General features: G+C 38.9%; 2 protein-coding genes across 5 annotated transcripts in view; one reads left to right on the top strand and one right to left on the bottom strand.

Moving 5' to 3' along the window:
- The first annotated feature begins 1,051 nt into the window (after positions 1–1,051).
- Positions 1,052–3,533, top strand: c1h8orf74 (chromosome 1 C8orf74 homolog). Of its 2 annotated transcripts, none has more exons than XM_066668358.1 (4): positions 1,052–1,109; positions 1,787–1,976; positions 2,696–3,093; positions 3,217–3,533. In XM_066668358.1, exons 1-4 carry the CDS (start codon positions 1,059–1,061, stop codon positions 3,421–3,423), a joined length of 846 nt encoding a protein of 281 aa, XP_066524455.1. In that variant the 5' UTR covers positions 1,052–1,058; the 3' UTR covers positions 3,424–3,533. The 2 variants fall into 2 exon arrangements, with proteins under 2 accessions (XP_066524455.1, XP_066524463.1); XM_066668366.1 differs by having other exon boundaries at positions 1,085–1,131.
- Positions 3,534–3,629: 96 nt separating this feature from the next.
- LOC136694607 (L-threonine 3-dehydrogenase, mitochondrial-like) overlaps positions 3,630–17,420 on the bottom strand; it is a 28,313-nt gene continuing 14,522 nt past the window's right edge. The window contains exons 1-9 of one of the 3 annotated variants that reach the window (XM_066668314.1): positions 11,480–11,633; positions 7,327–7,520; positions 7,071–7,113; positions 6,755–6,825; positions 6,509–6,658; positions 6,236–6,408; positions 6,024–6,114; positions 5,659–5,928; positions 3,630–5,542 (exon numbers count right to left, since the gene is read on the bottom strand). In XM_066668314.1, coding sequence (XP_066524411.1) covers positions 5,403–5,542; positions 5,659–5,928; positions 6,024–6,114; positions 6,236–6,408; positions 6,509–6,658; positions 6,755–6,825; positions 7,071–7,113; positions 7,327–7,513 — 1,125 coding nt within the window. In that variant the 5' untranslated portion in view covers positions 7,514–7,520; positions 11,480–11,633 and the 3' untranslated portion in view covers positions 3,630–5,402. Of the gene's footprint in view, positions 5,543–5,658; positions 5,929–6,023; positions 6,115–6,235; positions 6,409–6,508; positions 6,659–6,754; positions 6,826–7,070; positions 7,114–7,326; positions 7,521–8,257; positions 8,320–11,479; positions 11,634–17,420 lie in introns of those variants that run through there. The other 2 variants (XM_066668324.1, XM_066668309.1) reach the window with 2 other exon arrangements.

The following is a 17,420-nucleotide window of genomic DNA, read 5'->3' as shown; positions in this document are numbered from 1 at the left end:
AGCAATTGTTCCAGATTCTCTGAATCTTTTGATGATGTTATGCACGGTTGATGATGATAACTTAAAAGTCTTTGCTATTTTACGCTGGGTAACACCATTCTGGTATCGCTGCACTATCTTTCTGCATAACAATGGTGGAATTGGTGATCCTCTTACCATCTTGGTTTCAGAGACACTGACACTCTGAGAAGCTCTTTTTATACCCAATCATGTTGTCAATTGACCTAATTAGTGTTAACTGGTCTTTCAGCTGTTCGTTATATGCTCAATTTCCTTTTTCCAGCTACTTATTGCTACTTGTCCCAACTTTTTGGGGATTTGTTGACACTGAAATTTTGAATCAACATATTTTTCCTTTAAAATGTTACATTTACTCAGATTAAACTCTTGATCTGTCATCTATGTTCTATTACGAATAAAATATTGACATTTGCCATCTCCACATCATTGCATTCAGTTTTTATTGACAATTTGTTTAGTGTCCCAACTTTTTTGGAATCGGTTTGTATATAAAATATATTTGTATTTATAAATACAAAGTACAAACTGTACAATTACCAACTGAATACTTGATGAACTCTTGTTGTAAATAGCGTTTATGTCTCAATTATGACGTGTCGTACTTTACCTTCTGATTTCAGAATTTTAAAGCAGCATTTCCAAAATTCAAAGTTTAGTAAAGGCTGAAGCCTTGTGATTGTGTGCTTGTTCTAAAAAAATTATTTAGCCAAAAGGATGTTGTCCTCGCCTTATTCAACATATTAGCTAAAGTTATATATCTGCAAAAGTGCAAAACAATTTCAGGTGTTTCAATTTACATTAAACAGGGCTTGCAAAGTTTGACCTGCAATGAAAAATGTATTTAATTATTTTTATTTATTTATAACTGTTAACGAAAAAATCAATAAACGTAAAATGTATAATGTTATTTTTGCTCTTATCATTGTTATTATTATTATTAAATTGGTGCTTCCATGATCTAACGCACTACATCAGCAAATCTCGTGCACGCGCACCTTACTAGCAACTGTCACGCCCCTAACAGCGCCAGTGTAACCATGGCAACGGACTCAACGGAGATCATGTTGAAGGAGTTATTGACACTCGAGGTGAAGTCACTCTAACGTTACGGTCTGATTTTATTTATTCACAGTGGCCGTTAGCTTGGGCTTTTATTAATAACATGTTTTAATGCGGGCCGGGGGAATTATTAAACCTAGAGGATATGAAGTGTGTTGTAGCAGTGTTTTTTTAACGAATGTAATTTTAGGTTTTTGTTTTTTTTTTCTTTAGAAATATGGAGGCTGTGTTTACGCTATACATTAGCCTAATGTCGGAATTGTATTCGCCAGTGTCTGGTTAGAAGTATCCGTTCCACCTTAAACTGTGCAGCGACAGAATTTAACTGCTACACCATTTAAGGTGGAACGGAAAACTGGACCAAGAAGCTAACTTCAGCCTCATTGTTAACGTTAACATCTGCTGTGACACACACAGCGGTCCTGCAACAGGTTCCACTCCACAAGTTATACATTTTGAGAGATTAGTTTATTTAGAGTTAGTGTAGAAACGCATCCGCTTACCTCTGTGTAACTCAATACATTTGATCTTAGCCAATGACCATCTTGCTTTTGGTTTGTTCTTCAAAGTAGTCAGAAGCAGAGAGCTCAGGGACATCCATCCACAATTTAAATCCACCATGGTCTAATAAAGCGTGTATTTACACTGCTCTTCTTCCCCTCATTTTATTGTTCCTTATTTCCTTTCGTGCTCCGTTTTCTTGTAGAGGGAGGAGAGCATCCTGCGTCTGAGCAGTTACTTTCAATGGAAGGAGTTTGAAGGCGACCACCAGAGACAATATTGTCATCAGGAATTTGTTTATGAAAGTGTGATGTATTCTGTAAAGCGTGGGCTTCCATGGTCTGCAGTGGCACAAATAGCAAATATGACTAAAGAGCTCCTCCCTGAGTTTAAAGGTGAGAGAGTCACTGCTGTTATACAATCATAAAGTTAAACGCAACCATGTTTCAGTCATCCACTGCATCTCTTTGTACACTATGTTCAGAGATGTTCAGACACCCTTCCTCATCATTTCATTCAGCTAACGCAGAGGCAATGGTGTGCATTACCACAAAGTCTGTATAAGCTCCACAAAAAGCATTGTCAAAAGAAAGGGACGCTCTAGAGCAGCCACATGAGCCTAAAAGTCTTCATACTCAAAGCCAAGCGTCAGCCAGAGGGGTATAAAAAACCCAACTTTGGGCTGTGGAGGTTTCTGTAGTGATTTTCAACGTCTAATTCTTTTGAGACAATTTGGAGTGCCATTTGTGATCCATAAAAACATGACATTTGTACCTGACTTTAGCAATGTTTTTGTGGTCATATATAAACAAACACCAGAGCAATGTTTCAACATGTGTGTAAAGCCTTTCCAGAAGAAACAGAAACAGCACTCTAGCAGAGAGGGAATGGACATAAAGAAAGATGGTATAGCTACAAACTTGAACACATTGTTTCCCAGACATGGTTTAAGCCTAGACTAAATTGACGTTTTGAATGGCTTGCTGACTGACAATTAATATGGATCTAGAAAACTGGACCATAATGTTTATGGCTATTTTGTACACCATTTTAACAGCATCATAGAAGTATAATGAGATAAATGTGATGTGTATGTGCCATCTGTCTGTATCAGGACTGGAGATACCTGAAGTCATTTCCCTGATCCAGACACAGCTGTCAAAGTGTCAGCCTCCACTCTCCCCTGCTCATCAAGCTGCCCTCTGTGATTTCATTGTTAAGGACTATGTCCATCATCAGCACCTTTACCAGGCTTTTTTAAAGGGGCAGATGAACCTGAAATGTTTGAATTCCCAGCTTGAGATCCATGTTCCACCACCTCCCCTACCTCTGTGTGAGGGAACTGATGTAGTGGTTTGGGAGAGGCAACTGGCTTTGAGGGAACTTATGGTGGCTGAAGCAGAGAAACAAGCAGAATTCCAAAGACTCAAAGAACAGGCCGAAGTGCAAATGATGGCAAACATTCAGGACACACTGGGTGGCATTTCACTAGAGGACAGACTTGACAAAGAGGTACAAATAATCATTTTATAACTGAAGGTACTGTTGTAATGTTAAGTATCCAGAGTAGTTTATCAAATATTGTTTTTAATCAAAAATCTTCTACCTGATATTTTCTATCCTTTGCCCCTCCAGGCAGTGGAAACCATGGTGCGCAGCTTTGTGCAGTCACAGGGGGAAGTTGTAAAGGGTATTTTAATGAAGGAAATTGGAGCTGTACAAGAAATGCTGGAACTAAGACTGAGTCAGAAATCACTTTTAGGAACTGGACACACTTCACAGACATTAAACATCTCTGAAAAATTCTCAGTATCAAGCTCCACAAAAACAAAAAAGAAATGAGGTTAAAATGAACTACGTCTATATTTTGTTTTGGTTAATATTGTATTCTGATTTGAGTCTAGTTATTCTTATTATTATTTGTATTAGCATGCAGCAACAGCTTATATGAATTGTGGTTTTAAAATGCTAAGTTAACTTGCTCTGTGTTTTCAGAGAAATATTTAATTTATTTGAGCACAATAAACAGAAAACAGGTACATGGCAAACAATCTTTAATGACTAAAACATGTATGTAGAAAACAAATCATCCTCTTTGAGAAAAAATACACTCTACATTGCTGCTATAACTGAGAAGACGTCCATAAAGAGCATTAATATAGGAGGATATTGTAGTAAAGTGGATTCGATAAAGCTGAAAAACTGACAAAGAGCCCTTTTATAAATAGCACCAAACACTGCATTTTGTTCAGTGAGTGAACAAAGAAAATGAATAGCAGTAAAAGGACATACACCGATGGGATTATGGTAACACAAGTGCTGTAAAATAGTTCAATAAAAATATCACTGCCCTTATATTGCAAGGAGATATAGAAATATATCAAAATGATTGTTAAAGCATGACATGAGAAGTGTCACATATTTTAAAATGTCAAGTATTCAAGAATATATATCTGGAAAAGAGGTAATCATCCAAACGAATATCCAGAGTGCTCTAAGTTTGGTGTACTGTAACAAAAACCTGTACATGTGCCCCAGTAGATTTTCACAGGAAAATATATTATTATTAATATAAAAAAAAAACAGAAACAGATCCCAGTTGACCCAAATATCCACACTAGGAATGATTTTTGTTTTAATTCTAGGAATGTATCATTTTAAAATTCTACAATTACAGATTGTAGTCTAGTTTATGCATACTTTCTTATCCCCATTTCACCCTGCTCTTCAAAGGTTAGGACCACAATAGAGCAGATATGATTTGGGTAATGGATCATTCTTAGTGCTGCAGTGACACTGATGTGGTAGTGATGTGTTAGTGTGTGTTGTGTGAATCAGACACAGCAGAGCTGCTAGACTTTTTAAAGGCGTCAGTGTCCCTGTTAGATTGAGAACCGTTAACCAACAAAAAACATTAAGCCAGCTGTGTCCCGTGATCATGGCTTTGTGTCCACTGATGAAGGACTAGAGGTCGACCAACATAAAGTGCAACAAAAGATGAGCTACTGTCTCTGACTTTGCATCTACAATGCGGACCAATGAGGTAGGTGTGTCTAACAGAGTGAGTGGACACAGTGTTTAAAAATTCAAGGAGCACTGCTGTGTCTGACTCACTTGTACCAGCACAACACACTAACACCATATCAGTGTCACTGCAAGGCTGAGAATGATCCACCACCCAAATCATAACTGCTCTATGGCGGTCTTATCGCTGTCCAAAGAAAAATAGTAAATACACTGGAGAAGGTAAAAAACCTTTCTTGACTCTAAATAGAGCATTTTTATTGGTGCATTCATAATTATATTTTACACAATGTGAAGGACAGCTGCTGTGCTTACGTTATGTAGTAAACAAAAAGAAATTACAAAAATAGTGATGCATGTTTTTCTTTGGACAGCAACAATACATATTTTCCTGCTGTACTGGCTACTGTTTAGCTCTTGTTTTGCCGGATGACTCATTTTGATAATCAGTACCACTGTTTCAGATACCTGCCTGCATGTTTATATTCCACAATGTTAGTTTTTGGTTACTTTAACACCCCTTCACTTCACCTGCACCAAATGTTAATACAATGATGCAGGTGGTTTTGTGGAAATGAAATTTCTACACGGATCCATCGTTCTGAAATTTGGTATCTGTCCCTACACCAGAGAGGTTTCACAGAATTGGAATATGCTGGGAATTCAACAACTGCACTTTTCCTTTGGTTGGACCTACCTGGTAAGCTACAGAAAACGGCTACTAACATTTCATAATTTCCAGCATACCGGATTAAGAGTAGAATGCTAATTTCTATGCAAAGACTCTGAGATTGTGTTCAGTTAGCATGTGCAAGCCTTGAGTCAGAGCCAATGAAGTGTAGCATTGTCTGGACAAGCTCTGGTAAGTCATATTCATGCTTCCAGCCCCAGTCCTTTCTTGCATTGCTGTCTTCGAAATTCATGGGCCAACAGTCAGCTAAGAAACAAATATTTATAATAACAAATAGTTAATAATTAAAGCACTTTTGATCTGACACAATATTACAATATGTACAAGATGTATACAGACTGTATATGTTATTTATATCTTACCGATTCCTTGTCTGACTGGGTCAATTTCATAAGTGACCTGTAAGTCAGGCAGGTGTTTCTGCACCTCCTGGGCCAGCTCCTCAGGAGTGAAGCTCATAGCATTAATATTGTAGGTGCGCATGCTTAGCATCTCAGCAGGAGCCTCCATCACCTCCAGCGTGGCTCGCAGACAGTCATCGATAAACATCATAGGGAGGCGTGTTTCAGGCTTCAGGTTGCACACAAACTTACCCATTTTTACGGCATCATGAAATATCTGAACAGCATAGTCTGGGGAGTTCAAGGTCTCAGAGTGAATGCAGATCTAAAAACACATAAACTGCTACAATATTTAGGTGATGAGTGTTATAAAATGGAAAAGTAACCTGTTGTTCCTCCTCCAGGTTGAGAATCTGCTGAAATGATGCCTGGATACCTGAGACAACGAAAGTCAAGGCCATATCTGTGGTGGTAATACTGACCAAAACAAAACAAAAACACATTTTTGACTTAAATATTAACCTGAACCTCAACAGCAGTTTCTAAAAAAACCCATACAGCTGAAAGTTTAGTTAGTGGATACAAATTTAATACATACCTCTCCCATAAGTTCAGCATGGACCTTGGAGACCCCATAAATGGTTCGTGGGCGCTGGATGCAAAGGTCGGGTGTGGGGTTACGAGGGGATGTGGGACCAAAGGCTCCTATTGTGCTAGGAACAAAGAGCCGAAGCCCATGCTCTGCAGCGATGTCAAGGATATTGTGCAAACCTTACAAAAAAGTAATTGGAGAAGAATGAGGATAGATAAATTATGTAACATTCTCCCAGTGTCAGCCTTGAAAATGATGTACATTTTTTCTGTTACTCACCAGTAATGTTGACATCACGAGCAAGGGTCACATTTGCCTCACCAACTGCGCTAAGAAGAGCACTGTAGTGCACCAGCCAGGTAATACGATTGTTCACAACAATTTCTCGTAAGTTCTTGTAGTCCAGTATATCAGAATAGATAAATGGACCTGGAAAACATATTGAGCTTAATGAACACAATACAATAAATGTCTGTATGTGTCAATGTTGGATTGTAGTTTTTTAAAATATTAATTCACGCTTACCACTGTGGAAAATATGATTTGGGGGCTTTCTAATGTCAGAGAGAATTACATTGTTTTTTCCAAATTGCTTCCTACAAGATAAAGAAGATGGTATTCAGAATATGAATTGTATCGATAAGTAACATGAGAAGATATGTTTATTTCTTCATCATGAAATGAAAATATGTTCCATGTGTGAACCATGTGTTTTTTCACTCTCCAAAATCGGCTCCATTTCAAACACCAGCTGGGACCAAACCTACACTGGATTTAGAGCTTTAAAGTCACTCATAATTGTTACAAGCATGTAATAGAGGCTTTTGAATATTGCTCCTACCTAAGTAGTTTGGCAAGCCCCACACCCAGTTGCCCCAGGCCCCCTGAAGCACAAGACACAAAAAAGCAGATATGATCGGTCATCAGTGACATTAGCCAACTGTTGTCATGGAGACTATGCTTTGGCTTTTGCAAATGCAGTTACCAGGGTAACTCATCATACAATGCACATGGTGCTCATGATTTAGATGATTTACCAGGTTTATGTGGATTTAAAATCTCTGCTCAGACACACCAGTGAACGAGAGCTTTCACACCTGTGATAAGAACTTTGGGAAGGTCAGTCTCTGAGAAGGACACAGAGTGAAAGCTGGCATCAGAGGTCACTTGACGTGGTGAAAAACTGATGTTCCGTGCAGAGTTGGAGAGGGGTTCGCAGCTGCTCCACGGAGCCAGAAGGACCTGTCTTGCCACCTTATGCACGGTTCGGACCAAAGGCATCATTCAGTCTCTACAGAGATGTGCAAGAAAACACAATTTTATTGATGCACGATTATGAATACATCCTTGCTGTCTGTCCAATATTGTTGGTCACTTTTGCAAGGGTCATCTATAGCCTTTATTATACTGTTAAATCCCAAGTATGAAGCATATGCTGCCATCTTGTGGTTATCTTGTGGTTTTCACAAATATATGTACTAAAGGTGGATTTCTCCTTTAAAACCTTCTGCAGTAATTAATCAGCTAAACATTGTAATCATTCAGAGTGGTTTGAAGTAAAATACATTATTTTAGAGAAACATAAGGAGTCAGAGCTGTTCCCAGTGAAGGTGATAGGAGCCAGATGTCAGTCTCTAAAATGTTCCCTCACAGAAAGATATTTGTTGAAATTATTATGAATATTCCGCCTAACGTCTGAGACATTGTTTCACCGGCGATTTTAGAGAAGATTTGGGCTTTAAACATATTTTAAACATTGGTGCCAGAGAGGTATATGCAGGGTTAACATGGCTAAACATTCGTCAAAGAAAATTTACCACTATTTCACCATCATATAAACAGTGGTTGACAGTAACGAAGTAAATGTAATTTTTTACTTAAATAATTTTTGTGTACTTTACCCAAGTATTTCCATTTTTGGCGACTTGTTACTTTTACTAACCTACATTTCAAAGTTAAATATTTTACTTTTTACTCCACTACATTAGTAAAATCTGTCGTTATTTTTGGTTTGTGTGTGAATAATACCGTAACGTGAATAAATCTCACTGCTTCGCACAGCTCTCCACATGACACACAGCGACCCTGTTGCTAGGAGACCAACAAACAACAGCAACACCAAAACAAGTGAAAATATTTCAGACAGCGAGTCCATTGGCATAAAAAGGCTGGCACACCACTGACTGTACACCACTGTTGGTCCACCATCGTACCACTCAGATTACTGTCCTGTGTACTGTGTACAGTTTGCAGAAAGTAATAAAAATGCCTTTAGAAATGCTCTCTCTCATTATTCTGGCATTTGGCAAATATAAATAATTTTGGTAATCCTAATTGACGTAAAACAGGAAAGGTTTATTCTGATTTCCTGCCAGACAGTGAGAAAAACATGCATATGTGTCTTTTTATATAGTGTATGGAAACTTCTAGTTTCAACTAAAACTTATTTTTAATCTCCTCAAACAGATTTAAAATTGTTTTGTGACCTATAATAGGGAGAATAGAGCCCCTGTCATTGCTACTCTGGGCTCAGCACTGCAGAAAGAGCACTATGTAACTTTTGGAGGAGGGTAGGAAACCACCCCTGAGAGCAAGGAGACCACTGTTGTCCCACTGAGGGCAAAGTTGGAGGTCCACTAGTGTTTTGCACAGCGTTTTCTGGGCGGACCGCTGGTGATTAAACAGAATTTTAGACAAAATGCCACATTTTAGCACTTTTCCATTCACAGTCCAATTTACATTTTTCCTTCATTAGATTCTTTTGTTATCCTTTATAAATAAGATTAGTAAATAATTTTAATCTAGTACAATGTCCATAATCATTTTATATCAGGCGTATACTCATTATTATATCTCTCATAGTTGTTGGAAATATTTGTATTAGTTGGTTTTCCAAAATAAAAGTCTCTGTGAATGTAAAATCTGTTTGAGGAGATTATAAATGAGTTATATCCTGTACAGGACAGTAACCTGAGTGGTGCGATGGTGGACCAGCAGTGGTCTACAGTCAGTGGTGTGCCAGCCTTTTTATGCCAGTGGACCGATATATGCTCACTGTCTGGTACCCCTTTCTTTCCCCTCCCTGCTAATTTCAGTACAGTCCTGTAAAAGTTAATTGCACTAGGGGGAGCCCCAGGAGCAGGAAAAAAAAAACAAATCTTGCCTAGTGATCCTAAATGAGTAAAAAAACATGTAATGCACAAGTGTTCTATGCCATTATGAAAGTTAATACTTGTCCATTTGCATGTGTCGCTGTGCAATTACATCGCCAAACCACTAGTGCTGAATTTCAAACATCATCTTCAACCCTATGTAGGTCACAATGTAGTGATGTAGTGGTATTAGTTTTACAAAGATTTAAAGTGCACTATTTAGGGAGTGTAGTGTAGAGGAATTAATATTTCTGGACTTCTTGATTTGAGCAACTTAAACCATGATCGTCTGACTGCAGACCAATCACAGACATTGTGGTACAACTGAGAATAATTTCTGAATAATTTTGAGAAAAATCTCAGAATAATTCTGAGAATAATTTTGGATTAATTCGCTGCACGTATAATGAGGCAGACACAACCACAGTGTAAATGTGGAATGCAGTGTGTTCCTGAAGTCATACTATGGGATAGATTTCAGGAATAAAGACTCAGTTCTCTTCCACGCCAGGACCAGATTGTGATTAGTGTTTAAACACTGAATAAGTGCAAGAACCCGTTTATTCAGAAGAGGGCATGTAGTTTCACAGGATACAATTAATGATCATGAAAATGATCGATCCAGAGCGAGTGGAACTCTGGTGTGCCTACGAGGCTAACTCGCGTTATGCCACATGAACTCGTCCTATAAACTATAGCCGCATAGTAGTCAGGGGGTGCACTGATGGGGTTAGTCGTCATGTTGTCTGGATGCATTTAATAAAGAATTCTGCTCACTTCACTGACTGCTTCTTTCACAACTCACTGTTTATATACATATTATAATAAATAATAACCCAAAACAGCGTTTCTCTAAATATTCTGACTATATTCTTGGAATTATACAGAGGTTTTTTACTCAATTATTCCGAGATTTTTCTCAGAATTATTCAGAGTTTATTCTCAGAATTCTGACATTATTCTGGGAGTTTTATTTTTTTTTATTTTTCAATGCCGTAGCCCTCAAATTCCGTCGTATTGTGGTCTCCATAGACGGAATGAGTTAAATTTCTGGAGAGGTGCACATCAGGCCACGCTGCCTAAGGCATAGGTTCAACACAAGCTTAAACCGGGCTTAATCCTCTGGAGACAGCGACCTCTGTTGGCTTTGAGGGGCAGCACCTTGGGTGTATGTAATAGTTGATATAACCTAATTCATTGATATAACATAACCCGCTATGATGTGGAAACATTGTTTTTTATGTCAATAAATATAGGTAGAAACAGGAATTTTGTAGAACCAATGTTCAATAATAAATCTCTCAAGTTTCTACCAAGTTAAATTTGACCATGTTTTTACTATTTTAACATGTCCACGTGTGGTTTACTACATGCTTGAATACATTGTCATGAGTTAAATAAGTGCCAGTGTACAGAGGACAGTCTCAAACAGGGTTTCTTACATCACATATTATATATTTAAGCTCTGAAATACCAATTATTATGTGTTTATCTACGAGCAATAGGTTCAATGGCACTTTTTTCAAGACATTACCAAATTTGTTATAACATAACATTTATGGCAAAGCGCTGAATGTCGAGTTAAAAGTGGAACATATATAAAATATCCAGTGTATTTGACTCAGTAACGTCAGAAAGAATTGGTTAGCTTGCTGGCTAACTGAAGACCTGAGGCTGCTCAAACAGCTATACTTCCTTCATAGTGCACTGCACAAGTCATTACAATGTCTTCTACTGTGGCTCACATATACTGCTCTAGATGTTAGACTAAGAGCTGTGAAGTTTCTGGTTGGATTTTAATGGCTTTCTCCAGGGCAGACAAGGCACAATATGGGTGTAGAAGTGGTTATTGTAGATATGTTATTGTATGCATTTGGAAAGTGCATTCATATGCATTTGTAAGGAGTCATACGTCATTCAGACTGCAGTATTTTTACGCTCTCTCTCTTTCATGACTTGTTGTGAGGCAGCTAAAATATGTATCTATGATCTACTTTCCCTGTAAGGCCTGTGGTGGATATTGTTACTGAAACAAACAGTCAACATGCATCCTCACTGATAGCTTCACTGTGTTCACTGTGTTCTTATCATCGCTTACCGTTTATGATCCTTACAGAAACAAAGGTCCTTCAGGCTGAAAAGTGACAGGTCAAAACGTCTAAATTCCCACTCCACCCCCGGAGACCACCAGTGACAGGTAAATTATGCTTTAAATATGTGTTCTGGAAGCTGTCTGCAGTGCAGCGCTGCTCCTCTCCATCAGTATTGCATCAGCTTGATCCTGTCTCCTGTTGCGTGTTGATTCTGAAGTCTCGCCGGTGTCTCTCCGCTCCGCTATTGGACACAGCGCAGCCATGCGCCTCTCAGACAGCTCACTATTTACCGCCCGTTTTCAGACAAGCCCCGCCCCCTTCGCAGTGTTTGAATGTACGATGGTGAAATTATAATATTCAATAGTAAGGGAATTGACTTCTTTTGCTCAGTGCATATTAGCTGTTTTTAAATGTATTTTATTTCTTTGTACTGTTGTAGTAATGCGACTTCCAACTCCAATGACATTGGGCCTCTAGGATAATAACAATTATTCCAAAAGAGGACTCAATTCTTTGGATGTATTGTAATATTACTAACCATTAGTACTCGACTGGATAATGATGACAAATCACCTTCAGTGCAAATAAAAGTAATTGTTTCTGGAAGTAACAGAATTATAGACTTATTGACAGAAAAGGGGGACACAATTCACATGACTTACGTCACAAGTTTCACGGCTCTGTTTTTAAAGTTAGAAGAACGGATTACATGCTTTTTCACTTTAAAATGGATAAACAGAACAACTGAAAAAATGAAAAAACAAAACGAAAAAAAAACAGTGTATATCTCTACTGGGAGGTATTCACAACCCTTCAGTCGACTCCAACACCCTTAACAAGAGTTGAAAGAATCGACTCCTCTTCATTTTATCCAAAATTTGTTTAAGTGAATCAGCATTGCGCCCTGTGAAGGACTGGCGCCCCCTCCAGGGTGTGTGGGTCCACCGCGACCCTGAACTGGATAAGGGTTACAGATAATGAATGAATGAATCAGCATTGCTACATCCTGGAGCTAGAAAATGTAATGAAGTGATGTACACTTTATGTGTAAATGCATTTATTATGACACATTCTTTGTAGGTGTGAAGGTCCAAAATTCTTGAACTCATTTTATGCTCATTTGTGTAGGTTCTGTTTTTAAGGAAGAGGGGGAATGGGCAGAAAACTCTCTCCACTTGAATTTGGAGTGCAGTACCCATTTTAAATGCTTGCTATAAGTTTTACAGATCTACAAAGATTTCTGAGTAAACAAATTTAAAGTTGGAAATTAAGCTTTTGATGTCTTTCAGATGGTATGACATCTGACAGGTGATTTCAACACTAGACAAATGTGTCTGTACTTGCTGTAATTTAAGAAACAAAGTAAAGGATATAAATGATGAGAAGACAAACATGACATATGCCTTAGCCTGTTAAAGAGCTCATTCCAAAACCAGGGGTGTGAAGATGGAGTCACTACCCCACTTTGCTGCCCTAAGAGCCTCCTCTGTTCTGGGAATGCTTTTCATTTGACTGAGGAACATCACTGGTGGGAATGGGTTGATACACTTATGCTTTGTGCTAAGACCTGGCTCAGCTACAGTTCTTCCTACAGCATTAGAAGAGAATGTAGTGTATCTATGGAATAGTTTTCTAAGACACTAACACACTAAAATTGCTTTTAGTACTGAATGTTAGTAGGAATACATATAATAATAATAATTATTATTTTTATAATTATAATCCAGACTAGGGATATAATGTTTTTAAGACCTGTTAATAGGTCAAAAGAAGGCTAAACACGGAGATTTACTTTTATTGCAGATTAGAATTTATTGCAAGTGGTAAATTTATTAAAATTCCATAAAACATTACAGTTTGCGTATTCCAGTAAAAAGTATTTCGTGGTAAGACTTCGCAGAACAAATGGTAAACAATGGTTTCTGAAGCATTAGCCATTATTAATGTCTTTGTATGTGTTTCTGCATGTAATGAAATACTAAATTTCTATGTTATGTTGTTGTGGGCTATGTGATTTTTTTTTTTTTTTTTCATTCAGAAAAGAAATCTACATGAACTCAGCTTTCTGCTGTGCATTAAACCACTGGCTAAACTTTGACTGTAATAGACTGGGCGGGGGGTGCAAGAAATATATGACTATATTATTGCATGTCTGCTCTGATTACAGGCACATGAAAGTAATCTTCATCTCCAGGGATCTGCCTGCAATTATCTCCCTTACATTATTCACCCAACACTCATGCAGAATTTACCCTCTTTGCCCTAGGGAAGATTACTGCTACATCATTTGCTTTCATAAAAATTGCATGCTCTCGAGAAGAAGAAGAAAAAAAGGAAACGTGCACACACACACACACACACTTTGTTCTTTTGTGGTTTTTTCAATCTCAGACTTGAAGTTCTTATCAAAAGGTCAGAAGAAGACTTTGTTTAACAAATCTCATAATTGCCACTGATAGGAGACAGTCTGTCTGCATGATCCATGTTTGTATTGCACATTTTGTGTCTAATGGGTATTCCCCAGGGTGGCACAGTGGTAGTGCAGGTAGTGTGTCGCAGTCACACAGCTCCAGGGACCTGGAGGTTGTGGGTTTGTGTTCTCCCTGTGTCTGCATGGGTTTCCTCCGGGTGACTGTCTGTGAGGAGTGTGGTGTGTTCTCCCTGTGTCCGCGTGGGTTTCTTCCGGGTGACAGTCTGTGAGGAGTGTGGTGTGTTCTCCCCGTGTCTCCGTGGGTTTCCTCCGGGTGACTGTCTGTGAGGAGTGTGGTGTGTTCACCCTGTGTCTGCGTGGGTTTCCTCCGGGTGACTGTCTGTGAGGAGTGTGGTGTGTTCACCCTGTGTCTGCGTGGGTTTCCTCCGGGTGACAGTCTGTGAGGAGTGTGGTGTGTTCTCCCCGTGTCTCCGTGGGTTTCCTCCGGGTGACTGTCTGTGAGGAGTGTGGTGTGTTCTCCCCGTGTCTCCGTGGGTTTCCTCCGGGTGACTGTCTGTGAGGAGTGTGGTGTGTTCTCCCCGTGTCTCCGTGGGTTTCCTCCGGGTGACTGTCTGTGAGGAGTGTGGTGTGTTCACCCTGTGTCTGCGTGGGTTTCCTCCAGGTGACTGTCTGTGAGGAGTATGGTGTGTTCTCCCCGTGTCTGTGTGGGTTTCCTCCGGGTGACTGTCTGTGAGGAGTGTGGTGTGTTCTCCCTGTGTCTGCGTGGGTTTCCTACGGGTGACTGTCTCTGGGGAGTGTGGTTTGTTCCCTCTGTGTCTACGTGGGTTTCCTCCGGGTGGCAACTCAAAAGTGTCCGTAGGTGTGAGTGTGTGAGTGAGTGTGCCCTGTGAAGGACTGGCGCCCCCTCCAGGGTGTATTCCTGCCTTGCGCCCAATGATTCCAGGCTTTTAAACATTTTGTGCCCTTTTCTGGCTTTAACTCTCTGAAATGCATTGGTCCAGCTACAACTCGTGTTTGCAGGTGTGACATTCCTTTGACATCTGGGGGGTTCTGATTGCACAATGGATTTTTTTCTTTCTTCTTTCCTTTTTTCAACCACAACATAACAATGAAATAAGAAAATACATGCAAAACATAAATACACACATTTTATGGAATTAAAAGTCAACAATAACAATGAATTTTGCTACTGTGGTTATGATTTGGAAAGCTGGCCAGTGTGATCAAACCTGTTCCATAGCAACTGAAAGCTACTTTTAATGTTGTAACAATTAATTAATTATAAAACCGTCTCTCTCTGTATATTAAAATTCACCTAATTAGGGCACTGTGTATCCTGTGGAATTATGTGTGTTTTTGGACTGTGGGAGGAAACCGGAGCACCCGGAGGAAACCCACGCAGACACGGGGAGAACACACCAACTCCTCACAGACAGTCACCCAGAGCGGGAATTGAACCCACAACCTCCAGGCCCCTGGAGCTGTGTGACTGCGACACTACCTGCTGCGCCACTGTACTGTACTAATCCTGGCAATTGCCATATGCGGTAAAAGCAACTACTCTGGATATAGGCTTCTCAAAGATAAGACACATGCAGGCTAGTAACAATAATACAGCTGCAGCTGCGAATGAAACACAGAATATAGTGTTATTCAGACAGAAAACAAACTTAATTTATTTATTTTTTTGGTCATGTCAGTAAAGACCAGTAAATCTTGGAATTTAATTCTTTAAAAACAATTTATAATCTTCTTTAAAGAAAATATTTTTAACTCTTAATCCTTTATCTTTCTGTTAGCCCTGGATTATCTGAGGTGACCAACTGACTGAATGTTACACAAGATTTTGAGTCATTTATTTTGCAGTCATCTGTCAATACTGCCACATACAAACATTTGTTAATTCTGTTCCTCATAAATAAATAAATAATAGTGGCACCAAACAAGTCAGTAATTTTAGGACTAAGCAGTTAAAATCTGCTTGATTCAGATGTGTTAATTGCCTAGCCAAAAACAAAAACAAAAAAACACTAATATTCTACACTCAGATTCTGTTTTTTTTTTGTCATCTCCACTTATCTTCTATTTTCCCATATTCATCACAACTGAATGCTTCATGTGATTGCACGGGCGGCAGGTAGTGTTGCTGTTAAAAGCTCCAGAGTCCTGGGGTTATATGCTCGAGCCCCACCTCAGTTCAATTCGTGTGAGCAGCTTGGTGTGTTCCCCCATGGATTGCCTCCAGGTGCACTGGTTTCCGCCCACAGTCCAAAAAAAGAGGGTGGTAGGTGGATTGATGCAAAAATGGATTGACTTGCTTTGCACCCAGTGATTCTGGGTAGGCAGCAGACCCACAGCGACCCTGAAATGGATAAGCAGTTACAGATTGTGAATGAATGTGATCACATTAATTTTAATGTTAGACAAACAACACAACACAAAATGCATTTATTGAGGGAAAATGCTGTTTAGTTCTGCCAGGCACTTTGAGAAATAACACTACCTCTACTTATTCAGCCACTTAACCAAATTCAGTTGACACCTTCGGTTCATTTCCACTAGACACACCCAGGGACGATTTTTGACATGAATAATAATAATCCTGCAAGTGTATCTCAGTTAAAACAATTCTGGAAAGAATTTTCATAATTCCCCTACAGAGGTATAAAAGATTCAGTACATGTTATAAGAAGCATTTAATTGCATTTATTAAATAGTTATTATGTTTAGTTGGGCAATATGTTTTTCACATGGGTGAATTCGTTTATGAATGATAATTATTTAAAAAGGGTTTTTGTTTTACTCATGTTTTCTTATTCAATAATAAAATTACTTTTACACTCAGATTGTGGAAAACAAATATATGTAACTGGAAATGTTACAATGGTATAAATAACTTTGTAGTTCTGCAATTATAGGCTTTATTCTCTGTTGTGTCACATACTTAACCTTCTTTCACCCTGTTCTTCAGTGATCCAGATCCTCACAGGACCACAGGGTGGGTTTTATATAGTTCATTCTCAGCACTGCAGTGACACTGGGATGTTGGTGGCTAATGTTTTTTTTAGCTGACACAAGTGGATCAGACACAACAGCACTCCTGGAGTTTTTAAAACCCTCTGTGTCACTGCTGGACTGAAAATAACCCTCAAACCCAAAATATCCAGTCAACGGCGCTTCCCTATGGGCAGAAACCTGTGATCACTGATGAAGGATTGGAGGACGACCAACATAAATTGCAGCAACAGATGTGTTACTGTCTCTGACTTTACATCTACAAAGTGGACCTACAATAAAGGTGTGTCTAAGTGTTTAAAAACTCAAGTAGCACTAATGTGTCTAGCCCACTTGTACCAGCACTACACACTAAGGTGCCGTATAATTAAATACATTAGAGCATGAAATTAAGGACAATTGTATTAAAGTGATGGAGACTAAAAGATTTAATGAAGTCTAAGGATATTTTATTTTTGTGGAACAAGTGCACAGATTTGAAACAAGTTTATTAAGTGTTT

This window comes from Hoplias malabaricus, chromosome 1 (assembly GCF_029633855.1).
Source record: "Hoplias malabaricus isolate fHopMal1 chromosome 1, fHopMal1.hap1, whole genome shotgun sequence".
NCBI lineage: Eukaryota > Metazoa > Chordata > Actinopteri > Characiformes > Erythrinidae > Hoplias > Hoplias malabaricus.
This window is presented reverse-complemented; position numbering and strand designations above follow the sequence as displayed.

What these genes read in the sequence shown, in the direction of transcription:
- c1h8orf74 (XM_066668358.1), top strand. Translation starts at nt 1,059, where the DNA reads ATGGCAACGGACTCAACGGAGATCATGTTGAAGGAGTTATTGACACTC. An exon ending in AGGAGTTATTGACACTCGAG is followed by an intron (nt 1,110 to 1,786) that starts GTGAAGTCACTC and finishes GTTTTCTTGTAG; the next exon opens with AGGGAGGAGAGCATCCTGCG. An exon ending in GCTCCTCCCTGAGTTTAAAG is followed by an intron (nt 1,977 to 2,695) that starts GTGAGAGAGTCA and finishes TGTCTGTATCAG; the next exon opens with GACTGGAGATACCTGAAGTC.